The sequence below is a fragment of the Protopterus annectens genome, chromosome 9.part0 (assembly GCF_019279795.1).
Source record: "Protopterus annectens isolate FY-2018-M chromosome 9.part0, PAN1.0, whole genome shotgun sequence".
Classification (NCBI taxonomy): domain Eukaryota; kingdom Metazoa; phylum Chordata; order Ceratodontiformes; family Protopteridae; genus Protopterus; species Protopterus annectens.
In genome coordinates, this window is record NC_056743.1 from 679,366,948 (window position 1) to 679,382,209 (window position 15,262).

Consider the following 15,262-nt stretch of genomic DNA (forward strand, 5'->3'; position numbering starts at 1 on the left):
TTCCCCAGACTGCCTCCAGAGGTAGGCAATTGGGTCGCCACTCAGAAGCACTGGTAGGGTTGTCCAGAAACGGAATCTCTCGAACCCTGCTTAAGTGGGCCCCCCCTCTGCAAGGGGAGGGGCGTCTTCCAGATGAGTTCCCCTCTCTGCCCCAGTCGCCGCGTGTGTCCCAAAAAGGCCCTTGGGACTTTCTGAACCACATCCTCCCACTCCTCTGATTCCTGGAGTAAGGTTGTTGAGTCAGAAAATGCACACCCACAGCACCTGGCTGTGTCCGACTTTGGGGCCAAACAACGAGGTAACATTAACAGGAGTGTTTCGAAGGAAACCTTAAAGGGGGTTCGCAAAAATCACACAAGCACATCCAGGCGTGGTGTCTAATGGCAACTCTTGTACCCGCTGTCCTGGCCATCCCTTCAGCTGTGTGAGCAATAAAGCCACATGGACGAGTTGGATATCTATTATAGGGTTGCAAGCTGGGAGGCAACTTTATCGAGTACCTCGTCAGACACTGCTCCTGCCAAGGTGCCCGAAAACTCAGTAATCCGGTCCCTCTGAAGATGGGTAAAATGTGCCAAGAAGTTCAAATGTATTGAAAAGGACATCGAGGTGTAGACCCACTTCCCAAATCTGTCCATCATCCAAGACTCCTGATTTACAGGATGGACAGGTGGACTCTCCTCTGCGAGTTCCTTCTTTGCCGCAGCCGCCACCACCATAGCATCTACCGCTGGTCCTCTGGTGTACTAATAATTTTGTCTCATCTCCAGGGAATTAGCCGCCACCACCATAGCATCTACCGCTGGTCCTCTGGTGTACTAATAATTTTGTCTCGTCTCCAGGGAATTAGCTCTATAGTGTCAGGGGCCTTCCAAGTATGCTGCACAACGAGCTTGACCAAATCATTGGCAGGTGCGATCACCAAAGTAGAAGAAGGTCGGGCATGAAAATCTGCAAGAAAAAAAAAAGTGCTTCCGCTTGCATGACCTCTTACAGGTGACTCCTTAGGGGGAACGTCTGAGGAGGCTTCCAAAGAGTGCACTCTGCTGCAGGGTGTCTTGCTCACATGCCCACTGCCCCGATGTAGGAGGATGTGACAGCTGCGAGCCACACTCCGATGGAGATGGTGCCAACTGTGATCCTGCTGAGGCAAGAGCTCTTTCCATAATCTGAAAGCCAGGCCCGCCTGAAGTGGCATGCCAGTCCGGAACCGAGAAAGTTGACCTTAGAACCGGGGTCACACCCGGCTCAACAAGAAACCTCCAGAGCAGGAACCTCGAGAAGACCTGGAACTGTCAAAGCACCCAGAACCGTAGATGGCGCTGTGGAAAAAAAAAATCAGTGCCAAACTAGGAATCATGAAACCAACAGCAAAATCATGGTCCTGAGGGTGGGTCAGCCCTGAATGAGCAGAGGACAACAGAGACTATGATGGAGCTGAGGTGAGACCTACCATCAGCACTGAAGTAGTTGGTACCAGGAGCGGAGAAATTGAAGGCTCCAAGCCCTGCAGAGAGGTTGAAGGAGGAAGATAGGATGGAGTCCGTGGAGAGTAGACCTCGGCTCCGGATGGGAGGAAGGTTCTAAAAGGGGCTGGATGACCTCTGTCCGCCAAGAGCTGATCCACTAACCTGACTACATCAAACTCCAAAAGGCTCCTGGTGGAATGAATAGACATCCCAGAGGGAGATTCTGGACTTTCTGAAAAAGGGCTTAACTGCTGACCATAAAAGGGGTCAATAGATGGGGAGTACCTAGTCCTGGGCAAGGATACGACCTTCTGCACTGTGGTCATCTGACCAACTGTTTGTGATGCAGGGGAGGTAACCAGTGTGGATGAAACTATTGTTGGCGCAGAGGGGGTTAGAAGTACCGATGAAGGGGTTGGTACCGTTGTCAGTTCAGGTAAAGTTGTTGTCGGCACCGTGGAAGGAGTTGTAGGTTTGGACTTCAGTTCCAAAGCAGAAACCTGGTCTTTGAATGATTTAGGGTCATGAGCTTGAAGAGACGCTGGAACGGAGTGGCTCCTTTTCTTCACTTCTTTCTTAGGAGACTCAGAAATCTCTGCATCAGACAAAGCTTCTGAGAAAGGGCATTTTAACAGCCCCTTGAGAATTAATTTGTTTCAGTGCTCTGCAAGGGTCCGGGGACTAAAACCCTCACAGAGCTCACAAGGTGGTCGGACTTCCAAATGTGGCACCCCCCCAAACAATATACGCAGGAAAGATGCCCATCTGAGTTGGACATCTTTCTGCCACAACATTGACACTGTTTAAAGCCAGTGGTACCTTTCTGTTTCTCTGCCATGATAAAATAAGGTTAACCAAACCGATCGAACGCACACACAGTAAAATAAGGATTAAAAGGCCAGATGATATTTTTTTAAATGCATCAATAATGGTAACGAAGAGATGCCCAGAAAGGGTAAAGGGAAAGAGAATACCAAAAATGGTATTAGAGATTTACCAAAAGTAAAAGGGGAGGGAAGGACCTATACCAACGATGGTAAAGAAGAAAATACTAAAAGGTAATTAACAAGGAAAAAACAGCACTCGCATACACAAAAATAGCAATTAAATAATAGAGTAAATTAACAATAAGATTTTTATAGCGTATAGAAAGCTATAAAGAGGAAAAATATATAAAAAAATAAGCACTTGGTTTGACAGCATGGCTGACACGTCCTAAAACTCTATGAGGCAAACAAGATCTGAGGGAAAGGGATGCACTATGGGTAGACATACTGTGAGTTTCTGGCTGGCGTGAGCTTTGTCTGTTCAGAGGATGGAACCGAAACTCAGTCAAGAATAAATGAAGATTGAAAAGATCAGATTAACTATTATGAATTCCATGAAAAATCCAGTTTCCATTCACAACATACAATTTTTTCTGCATGAGTTTTCAGTAAGAGTGCACTGCAGCACATAAGAAGCCAAGTGACTTGGTTAAGAATACAAACTGAGTTTATAGTTCTAAAACAGCTTTCTCTTTCAAAAATGGGGCACCTCTGGCACAGACAGTGATGCTCTATATTAAATAAGAGGTAGAAGTAAACTGATAATGGAGTTATGACTGTCAGCAGTCTTTTACCTGCAAACTGGCACCACCATGGGGTTGTCCTTTATCTCCTTAAATAGACCCTTTTGTTTAATGGCTTCCAGCACTGCATTTCGAGCATCAAATCGCTTCATGCCCTGTACAATAGAGAGAGGAACTGTTAAAATAAATGAGGGGTGTGCAAAACCAGCTTTTATTTTAAAATAAACTGGCTGAATATCTCAAACTTCACATGAAAAAATGATGCAAACCATTTTCTCAAATACTTTACTAAACTTACCGTTCTGTGATAAGCAAAAATTTGTAAAACATAGCAACTCACTCAATACATATGTTTCACACCGCACAAAAGTACAAAGGTGAACATAAAAAGAAGACTCAAATTTACTACTACACACAAAAGCATTAGTCTTGGCTCCAAAGCAACCTCAAACAAATCTCCAGTCTGACAAAATACACTTTTTGCCATAAAAAACCCCCTCCATTTTCCTTATTCATTCCATGTATTAATTAAGGAGCCTTTTGCATCCCACTACTGTAACATTTCCTGTATGCACAACACCTCACACTCAAAAGTTACAACACAGCCTGCTATAGCTCTGCAAAATGCAGCACTAGACACTTCCCCGGTTCAAAGGCCATCTTATCAAGAAGGTACTGCAGTTAGAAAATATTACTTTGAAAATCAATAGAACGGATGTAATGCTACTGGTAAAAAAAAAAAAAAGTACCAACTACACCGCTGTAGAAAGTAGTCCACATTTGTAAACAACAGTTTTAACATTTAAACAAGCAAAAACTTTTTATCCCACTTCTCATGGAACAAAAAATGGTGGACAGAAACGCCACATTTTAACAATGCAATGTGAACATGCAAAGCAGAGGTAGAAATAAAGCAGTAAAAATACTGCCCTGTTCCAGCACAGTCATTTGAACTTAACACATGTACAGCCTCCGACTGAATTATTGATTGAAGAGAAAGCAGCAGAGGGGAATACTTTTGAAGACCTGCAAAATAAGCAGGGGGTATAGCTGCTACAGAGTTACTTCGAGGAAAGTTGTAAATGTTACTGAAGGCATGCAATAAACAAAAATACTGCTAACAGTGCAGTTAACTTGCTTATGCACAAGAAAGCACAAGAGCCTACAAATAAAAAAAACAGATGATCATCCCACTTAAAAATAAATATTCCATAAATACTTATCACCACATTACCTAAGCCACTTGGACAGTAATCAAAGGCATTGCCAATCTTAGCTTACATCATCCTTCCACCTTCAAAAATTGTACAACCACACAGTTTAACAAACCAAAATAATACAAAATTACTACTCAGACTTCTGGATTGTTTTACAAGCAGTTATGACACAAAAGTACTAAGGAAGTCTTCCAATCAAGTCCAGTCCAAACTCCACTCCTTCTTCTGCATGGCTATATCAAACCTGCCGTACTATATTACCTTTTTCACAATCCGTTTAAGCATGCTACCATTACTCATTTCCATCCAACAGCCAGCCCATTTCTCATTACTACAGTACTGGAAAAAATGCTATATAGTCAGTTATGGAACATATTAGCACCTATGGCCAGCTCTATGATCCACATCATGGCTAATGAGAAAAAACATAACATTCAATTCAAACTTCAGTTACACACATCTCCTACTTACCTATATAGATAAAAGTGAACTAGCAAGGGGAAGGGACTATGCTGAATACAGACATCTCATACAAAAAATACTGAACTATGCTGGTTCAGTCATAGCATAGTTTGCAAATTCTCTCTCTAACCAAACATTCAATGTACATTAATCTACTACTAAAACCTCCAAAACTGGAGTTCACAAGGCTCTGTTTTGGGGACACTACTCATCGCTTTATTCATCAACATTATTATTGATGTAATCCCAGCTTCAGCAGTTACTAGTCATGCTGACAGCATTTTAATACTTGGGTCTGGACAAACATTAGAAACTCAGTTAACCAAAGGATTCTAATCCTGTCTCACTGGCTTGACAAACACTGACTTTCAATTAAACATCGAGAAAACTGTTTATCTGAATTGTGGCTGTAATAAAAAACTAAAACCTACTAATACCATTAAAAATTCTTAACTCTTCCAGAAACGGGCAAGAAAAAGTGGAAATCTTTATCTATATTGGCATCCTATAGGATACCACTCAAAGATCATACTGAACTTATGAGCCTATAGGCCCATAGCCCTATAGCCTCAGCCATATTCCCTCCCTAGCCATTTGGCTACCCTTTCCCCTTTGGGCTATTTCACGCTTTCTTGACTTTCCTGCTCCTTTCTCCCAGACTGGCTATTCCCCAGTTCTCCCCAGGGGATTTCTCCCATCTCCTTGACAGGCACCTCCTTGAAGAGGTCCAAAGAGGCATTCTCTGGGTATGGACTGGTCCCTCAGAGATTGATTGCTCTGGGTCATCTTTGTTTAGATCCCTCCTTCAGTTAGCTCTGTTTGGGATGATAATTTTGCTTATCCCTGAACCTTAACACTGAGGGTTTGGGATGGCCTTATGTCAGTAAGCAGAGAGCTCTGGGTTTGACATGGCCTTATAGAGAGTTTTTAGCAGAGCCTTAGTTGGAAAGCATTTTGCTGCAACTGTGATTTTTTTTCACAGGTGTTTGGGAGGTTGTTCCCTGAGGCCTTTAATCTTGTTGAGCTTTGAGTGAGAGATTTATGCAGATGAGGGTTGAATGTTGATTAAGGGGTACAATGAGGTCTATGGAGGATTATTCTGGATAAAAAGTGATGGCCTGACAGAGGTGCTCCACATGAGGGGAGCCTGGACTGGATGTTCCCTTGGTGTGTGGGTGTGCCACATGTTATGAGTGCTGAGACCACCTGTATGATAATTCTGTTAACTGTGTACCTGTGTCTGTATGATAATACATGCACTTGTGTTTTAATGTCTGTGTTACATAATGTTTTTAATACATGTTGAGCTTTTGCCCTTTCATGTTTGCTCAACATTTTTTTTTTCCCAAGGTGCTTGAGCCATTAATTGAGTATGGGTTGGCTTTTGTTTTCTGTCCAACATCTTTGGGAGGTATCCACATCATTTGGTATTCAATAATTCTGCTGTGTAGCAGCTCATCTACCCCCCCAAACTTGTCTGGTCCCCAACCCTGAACCCCTGAACCACTTTTTACCAGTTAGTGAAGAACTGACTTTGAAGAAGAGGGAGCTGCCACTGGGTGTGGTACAGACTAGTATTTAGCTTAGTGTTGGGATCTTGGTTTTACAGGGGTGGGTTCTCAGTTGGGGCCATTTAGCAACCCATTGTTGGGTGGACTGTTCTTACCCAACTTAGTAAGTAAGTTTATCTGATCCAAGTGGGGAACTGTCAAGGGCCCTGGCAAGGTCTCTATAGGGTTGTGTGGGTTCTGGAGACAGTGTCCATGTTTCTGGAGACCATTCAAAGAAGTCCAATCAGGTTCAGGTTTACCCTGTCCATGCAGCTCCAAAAAACTGGCTGGGCATAAGCTTGTTTTAAGGTTGCCAATGTCTTTTTCCATAGTTCCATGATAATGGCTCCATGGCCTTTTGGGAGTGTAGGCTCAACAGGATGTGGTGCTTCTGAGGGAAGGTGGATCAAGGTGAGGCTTGGGATAAGTGTAGCTTCCATGCCAGGTGGGCCGCAAACATCTTGGTCCTATGTGATCTGGTCCTGATCTGTAGTAGGTCATGTATGCTAGAGCAGTTCATGTAGAACATGCCCGTACCTGTGTGAGTCTGTGGTCCATTTGAGCATTCTTCTGGGCCGGATGTGCGCTTTAGGGGGTTGAGTTATTGTATTGGGGAACTGGGCAATTAGCATATTGAGATGGTGTGGTTAGGGGTGAGAGGGGGGGTGAAGTTGGCACTCAATCGAAATCTGAGCATTGCCATTTAGACTTTTTTAGGTTAGTTATAGATCTGTTTGTTTGTTTTTAGAATCTTTTAATCTAAGCATTGCCATTTAACTTTTTTTGGAGGTTTTTACTCCCTTCTGTTTTCTCTTACTGAGGCTAGTGAGGGAGTTTTTTCATGTTGGGCTTTTTTCTCTTAAAAGGAGTTTTTTGGCAGGGGGATTTTCCTCTTTAAAGTTTGTTTTTGGCTGTTGAGCATTTTTTGGCTACTTACAGATTTGGCGATATTTGGATGTGCTTTTGGATGAGAGCAGTGCCTTAGTGTAGGATTCAGCAGTTGAACTTGTGAGTGTCAGTCTGCATGTTTGCAGTTTCGCTTTGCGTTCTTGCACTTCTGAGCATGGTGCATCTTTTTTGCTTGTCTTTGACTTGGGTGGTTTGGCTACTGGGGGTATGGGTGATTTTTGGTGGTGGTTGGGTTAGTGGTGTGGGGACCTGGTTATGTTATGGTGGGTGACCATAGGTATGGGGGTGACAGGTGGTGTGGTACATAATGACCAGGTCTAGGATATTGGAGCCCCTGGTGGGGCTGCTGGTTAGTAATGGCCATTGGATTTACTATGTTCAAGTTGAGCGTGATCCAAGAGTTGGTGTTAAAGGAGTGGGACATGTAGTTATTAAGAGTAGTTATTAGGGGTAGTTAAAAAGTTAAAAATGTTGGGGTCTATCTTAATATTTTGGTTCTATTTTGGTTTTGGTTCTATATTAATATTTATGTTTAAATTTCTAGGGTGGTGGAAGGGGATTCTGTAGGGGGTTCACTTTGCAGGGAATTTTATCTGTTAGTTTTAGTTGCCTAGTAATTCTTATTTCATGACATTGTAGTGGTGACCCATTATTGTGTGGTGGGTTGGTGGTGAGAATTTGAACCTTCCTGAATATTGTTTCTCCTGTCTGGTTTGGTCCCTTTGGTTGGTGGTAAGTATTGTGGTGTGTAGTTGCAGGCTGGAGTTGCAGCCTGTGCTCTGGAGCCTTGAACCACCTCTCAGGTACTGCACACAGATCGATGTTCAGAGTTTTTCGAGAGAGGCATTTTGCATTTTAGACTTTAGCATTCTAGCATTGAGAGGCATGCTTGTAGATTTTGCATGCTGTACCCTGTTTTGTGGTGGTTTTGTGTTTGAAGTTTGCCTAAAAGGCACATAGGGGTGGAGCCAGCCTTAGCTAGTAACCTGGAATCAGGGGGGGGCGTGCAGAGATCATCATCTCTGGCAAAGCATCGTGGTCTGTCAATCATGTCATCCCAGGCAGACAGATACTGTAGATGAAGTTATTACCCAACTAAAGTTATGCTGCAACAAACCACCTTTCTTATTGTACTTTGACCCGAGCTTATTCTTATCCAGCACCCCACATTTATTTTGCTTAGTAGAATTCTTGATGGAATTATTACTATACACTCACTCTTTTTTCATCCTCTGTAATATATGCTTCACAGATTTATAGAACACATGCATCTACTCCATAACACTACCTTGCAAAAACTTAAATATGTCAGATACTAAGCTACCCTCTTTTTCAACATTAATATCACAATGCAAGAACATGAACCAACAGTAAATCTCATTAGACTAAATTGTGTTTCATCTTCTAAGAGAAATTTAACTTCGCCAATCCTGAAACATTCCCCACACCATATTCAAACCCTTTACTTAGATTACAGATGGCACTTGTGCCAGTGCTGTCACATGTTGATAACTCCTGTTGCTAGGCAACTACCTCATCTCACCATCACCTCTCCATAATTTTCATTTTTACCCAATAACCGACTTCTCAGTATACAAAAAATACAGAAGCTTTATATTTGGAGAGGCTTCTAACACCCTCAGTCTTATCCCATATGTAAACTTAAGACTATTCTTCCATAAATTAGACATCAGTTATTACTCACATGACACGAGCAGTCCCTGCAGACTGCCCCCAACTTCATTTCAGTCAGAATACATGATCATCCTCTAATTATTAAGACACAGAAGCTTTGCTCCTTAAACCTCTCCGCAAACCTCCACTGTCACAACCCCACTAATTCAGATTTATTCCTAGTCACACAACTGCTGCCTGAGCAGAGTCAAAAATATACAGGCATACCCCCCTGTACATCAGATGCTAATCTTTAATCCCACTATGTACGCTCAGGAGAGCCCTCATTATCTACTATGTATTAATACTCTAATTACAGATTATAACATCTAATAATACTTTTTGTCAATATCCAAATATGACCCATCAATGACAACACCGACTAAGGCTAATTCAGGGTCACCCCACACTATGCCCTACATACAAAGTATTATTTCTTTAAGAATATTAGGAAATAAACTAATGTAAGCTACACTCATATTAAAGCAAACTCTATATTTGAATCCATTCTTGATAAACATTTCCCTGAAATTCAGCCAGAGAGGACAGTAAACAAAACAAAATGTTCCTTAATTGTATTACTAGCAGACACCTGATATGTATATTAGAGCTTTCTGCAAGTCTGCTACTGAACATCTGTCACTGTTACGGGATACTGCCCGAATATGGCTTGCTATACAAATAACCAAGGATTACTTCTCAAGACTTTCTATGCAGGATGACACACTGAATAGGAACCTACCCACCCAAACTCAAGGCCCAATAAATTGCACAGATTTCACACTCGTATCATTTTAACCTGTCATATAATATTTAGGATGTCTTCACTGTACCAGTGGAAAACTATACACATTTTTGTAGCTCCAGCTCAAAGAAACCATGTGTGCTTGCTAAAAAGAAGGCAGGAGAGTACAAGCAATGCTCTACGAAAACACAAGTTGTTTCAACTTACAACCTAACATAGCATCCCACTATAAACCTCATAGTTACCCTTAGTCAACACTTATCACCCTTTCTCTAATCCTGTCCCTCACTAAAATCCTTAAAAACATAAAAAACATATGATGAAATACTTGAATATATCACCGAATATGACATTCACAAATCTGACAGTCTCAGTCCGCATCAACATGGTTTCTGCACCAGTTACAGTACTATTATTGCCATTCTCTCTCTCGGTCTCTCTCATCCGCTTCAACATTTGGGTGTTGGAGCAAACTGGATCTGAACTCAGCACCTTATACCAGAGTATTGGATCACACAGCTTTGTCTCTTTCCTCACCCACAATTCCCTCCTGAGTTACCTCAGATTTTACACATACATTTTATATATATATATATATATATATATATATATATATATATATGTGTGTGTGTGTGTGTGTGTGTGTGTGTGTGTGTGTTATATAGCAAATATTATGGAATGGAAAAAGGATCCAAAACAGACAGGATCTTAGTAGAGGTCTGCCCAAGCCCTAGGAGATTTAAAATGGCAATTTGGAAGGGGGAAGGAGAGAATGATGTTAACCTGGATGGAAATGAGAACGTGGATCTATCGTTTGTGTTAAGAACATAACTTTCATACCCAATATTGTCCATTTTCATCTGATTCAATGTTTGGGACAGACTCCCACAGGCTGCCTAAAAGGGCCTGGGTGGACTCAAGGAGGGACATTCCTGAGAATGACATAGCCAAAGGACGAGTGAGCTCTGGATTACACATATAATTTATGAGATAGAAAAGTGGTGATGACCAATTTGCTGCTGCACAGATGTCACTGCTAGAAACTCTTTTTGGAAATACTTGTCGAGATGGTCACTGCTCTGGTCATGTGAGCATTAGGCTTTGAATGCAAAGGCAACCCTACATATTTTAAAAACAAAAGAAATGCAATCTGCCAGCCACTTAGTGTGACTTTTGATGCATGTTGTCCTAGTTTTATTAAGGGACAAATAGCTGGTCTGATTTCCTGATGTCTTTGGTATGATGCAAGTAATATCTGAGCTCTCTGTGGATATCTAATGTGAGAAGGATTTGTTCACATTTGGTAGAAAAATTTGGGAAAAAATATGGGAAAGTTAATATGTTGATTTAAATTTGTTTCAGATGACACATTTGGGAGAAAGGAAGGATTTGTTCTTACTGAAATTCCATCCTTCTGAAATATGAGAACTCGCCATGCAGAAGTGATGGCAATCAGAAAAGTTGTCTTCCAAGAAAGGAACTTTAAATCAGCTAAGGTTGGGGCTCAAAAGGTTTTTGGGTCAATGACTGAAGCAACAATGTGATATCGCTTGGGGGGGTGGGGGTGGGACGACTGGATCTCGAACAGGAGGGCACAACAAAAAAGTTCCTTTGAGAAAAACATTAGCTATTCTAAGTGAAGCAATAGATGACTTGTTATGTGCTATGCAGACATCTGAAATGGCAGCCATTTGAATTTTTAAAGTAGAGTAACTTGAACCATGCCGAAAAAGTTCTGAAAGAAATTCCAGTATTGACAGAAGAGGGGTTGAGAAAGGGTCCAAGCCCTGCGAGGACTGCCAAATAGATTTTTTTTCCCATTTGCTCTTATAAGTCTTTTTTGTAGAGTCCTTCTGAGAAGAAGATATTATATGGATTACTGGAGAGGAAAGCATGGCATCTCTGACTATCATTAAAATTGGAGAAACCAAGGCATCCCGGATGGGTGACTCAGTAGATTCAGGATGCAATCCAGCACATATGGTGGGCACAAGTGAGGCCAAAGGAAAAGGAACCACAATAGCCAGGGCCCGAATGGGGCAATGGGGATCACCTTGGTCTTGAACCTTGTGGATTTCTGAATGAATCCTGGGGGTCAAATGTGGACTACAGCATCTCTCACTGACTTTTCCTGTGGAGGGATGAGGACAAAGTAACTGCTGCATTTGTTGTTTAGGTAGGAGGCAAAGATGTTGAGGCAGGATTGGCCCCAGTGGCTGAAGAGCTCTGTTGCTGTTAGTTTGAGAGACCACTCATGAGGTAATAGGATGTACCTGCTCAACATGTCTGCTAGTATAGTTGATGTCCCAGGAATGTGCACTGCTAACAGAAAGAGATGGGAAGACCTCACACCCACTGCCTCCTGGCAAACAGGATTTGAATGTGTTCCACCTTGTTTGTTGATGTACCATACTACTGGCATATACTCTGTCTGGATGTAAATCACACCCTTGGCCAGTAAGTCCTGAAAAGGCTGCAACGCTAGGAGGATTGCTCTCCTCTCAAAGATGCTGATGTGACGTTTGGCCACCACTGACGACCAGGTCCCTTGAACTGTCTTCCCTTTTAAATACCCACCCAAGAAGGGAAGAGTCTGTGGTTAATGTCGCCTAGGGGACAGGTGGGCAAAAGGGTTTACCATCTGCTACTGACGGAAAAGTTATCTACCACCTTATACAGTTTCTGCATACTTGAGTGAGACAGATTTTGGTGTTTTGGGGTGAATGTTCTGTGAGCACTGGACAGACCGTATCCACTGTATTACTCTCATGTGGTATCTTGCTAATGGGACTAATGTAATGGTAAAAGCCATCAAACCTAACAGATGAAGAATCAGTCTTGCTTGTGGGTAGGGATTCTGAATCACTTAAAAGGCTGCAAGTTTTAACTAGACCCTTGTAGTGGGAGTTTTGTAATTTGTTGAACTGTGTCTGACATCCTATAAAACTTATTTCCTGCATGACTAGCAGTTTGCTGTTCATGTGGTCGACTGTTATTCCCAATTAGTCTGAAAGACTGAGAAGGAAAGTCTGGTGTTACAATAGTAGACCATGGAGGTAGCAGTTAGGAGCCACTGCAACTGCAGATGACCTGCTAGCACTGCCATAACACTGAACACTGGGGGTTGGGGGTGTACAAGACCAAATGGCAGTACTCTGAATTGATAGTTATTAGCTCCCAGCCAAAAATGGAGGAATCTCCTGGATTGCCTTTGAATCATGATGTGGTAGTGGGTGTCCTGGAGATCTACAGAGCACATCCAATCATTCTTCCTCATTAGAGGCAGACTGGCCTGTACCATGACCATCCGGAACATTGCCTGTTTGACAAACTGACTGAGGTGTCAGCATCCGGAACATTGCCTGTTTGACAAACTGACTGAGGTGTCAGAGATTTAAAATTGGTCTTGGGTCTCCAGTCTTCTTTGGAACTAAAAAGAACCTCAAACAGACTCCGGATTATAACTGGTCTGGGGGAACTGGCTCAATGACTCTCTTGCTTTGCAACTTTTAACATTTCTTTTGCTGCGGATTCCCATTGATTGGGTGGCATATCGGGAATCTTTAATCTTTTCTTTGCAGAAGAGAAAAGGGTACGATATAGCCTCTGGTGATTATCCTCAACATCTAAGAATTTAATGCTTTGGTTTGTCAGACTAGTGGGTATAAAGTTAAGCATCCCTCAACTGCCTCCAGAGTGCAGCAGTCGGACAATGATTCAGAGATTGCTGGAAAGGTTTCGCAGTGAGGGGGCCATGGAATCCTTAATTCTGCAATCTTTCTGCCTGCCTCTCAGGCAACATCTGTTCAAAATTTCCTCCACTTCTGCCTTAGGGAGGTCTATGTCCAGGAGTGTCATGGTGAAATCCTTGTAATTTTCTGAACCACATTTTCTTATCCTCTCCTTTGATTCCTGGAAAAGGATCTTTGTAGAGTGAAGACACAGATTCCTATGGCAGATGTTGTCTTATGTCTTGTTCGCTCTTGAAACACCTTTCTTTTACCTTTGGTCCAAACAGAGTGGAACCATCGAACAAGGGTATTTATAAATGCCTTGAAGTTTTCTGCCAAACTGCATAACCGCATCTAAGCTCTTGATGTGCCATCTGCTGCATTCGACAGCAGTTGCATGGCAACACTGGAAGTAGATCGCAGGTAAACATTTAAGCATCCATTGTGTTTTATTGGAAGTCTAATGAAAAGTTATCTGAAAGACTCTGAAGTCACCATAGTCAAGTCTCTTTTGGAAATGAATCAAATGTGCAAGGTAATTCAGCACTTGAGGAGCAAAGATCAATGAAGTGTAAGTTCACTTCCCTAGTCTGACCAATGCCCTGGACTCTTATGAGTATGGACACAAGAACTACCTTTAGATAGTTCTTTCTTCTTGGCTGCTGCAACAACCATGGCATCTCCTGGAGAGCCTTTGGACCAATGTTTCCCATTGTTGGGGGTAACCTGAATTCTTTTTTTTTTTAGGAATGGGGTTCTGCCACATCAGGTTCCTTCTAAGCTTTTGCACAATAAGGCCTATTAAGGCATCAGGAGGTGGGACTATCCAGGATGCCAATGGGCCAGACCCAAAAGCTTCAAGGAAGATGGATTCAGAAGGAGCTTCAATGGACCCTCCACTTCATCAATTCTAGTATGTCCCCAAGGGGGGGGGGGCTTAGGGATCCTTCTCCTTCATCCAAGTCTGTGTCTTTAGTGACCGACTTGGCCGAAGAGTCTATGTGCTTAGGTTTACAGGTTCTCTTTCACAGAACATGTTTCATGAGCTTTGAAAGAGACACATCAGAATCAGACTGGGAGCTTTAACATCAAGCTGCCTCAAAGCCAGTTGGGTCTCTGTCTTCCTTTCAACTCAAATGAGAAGAATGAGGCACACAATCCTTTGTGAGTTGGGACAGATCCAAACTCAGTGCACTCACCTGTAGACCATTTCACTGCCTTGAAAGTTTACTATGCTATTGGAGCTGAGGAAAAACTTCCACTGTCAGACGACTTGGGAAGCTTCCCAACTCGAGGTTGGTTACAAGGAGGTCCTCTGAGCCAAGCTGTTAAGCACTGAAGCTCCAAGGAGAAGGAACAGTTCCAAACTTTGGAGTTGACTCCACATTTCGCACTCCGACCCTGACACTTTGGCTCCAGGACTCTTCTCGATCTGAAAGCACTGGAGTCGACAAGAATAAGGGAAAAAGTCGAAGCCAAAGTCTCCGTTGGCTCAGTGAAGGGAGCTGGCATCAGAATGAAGTGGGATGGGATCAATGAGCCCGTTCTTGTCCCTTTTCTGGGTAACAGTGCCCAGAGGACACCCATCTGAATCTATGTCATCAAAAATGTTCTCATCATCCAGTCGAGGCCCATCTCTAAGATTTCTGGTGGAAAATCCAGACCTCAATAATGAAGCTATAGACACAGGTCTCGAAAGTAGCTTGCACTAAATTATTGGAGAATGTAACCTGGGTTATATCGGCCATGGGGGAAAAGGCTTTAGATGAGGGAGTTCAGATCCGGACTGCACATGGATCTGTCTGCCTTGAAGACTTGGATGCTGGACCCTTGGAGACTGGATGGATCCAGAGACCTTTTCTTAGACTTCTCTCTCTCTCTCCCCTCCTGCCTCTTCATCTGCTGATTTCTTTTAACATTTCTCCTTAGGCCTGT

At 42.7% G+C, this 15,262-nt stretch overlaps 1 protein-coding gene across 2 annotated transcripts in view; it reads right to left on the minus strand.

The window, feature by feature from the left end:
- VARS1 (valyl-tRNA synthetase 1) overlaps positions 1 to 15,262 on the minus strand; it is a 623,655-nt gene that overhangs the window by 281,616 nt on the left and 326,777 nt on the right. For both annotated transcript variants that reach the window (XM_044083285.1, XM_044083286.1), the window contains one exon: positions 3,091 to 3,194. In XM_044083285.1, coding sequence (XP_043939220.1) covers positions 3,091 to 3,194 — 104 coding nt within the window. The remainder of the gene's footprint in view (positions 1 to 3,090; positions 3,195 to 15,262) is intronic.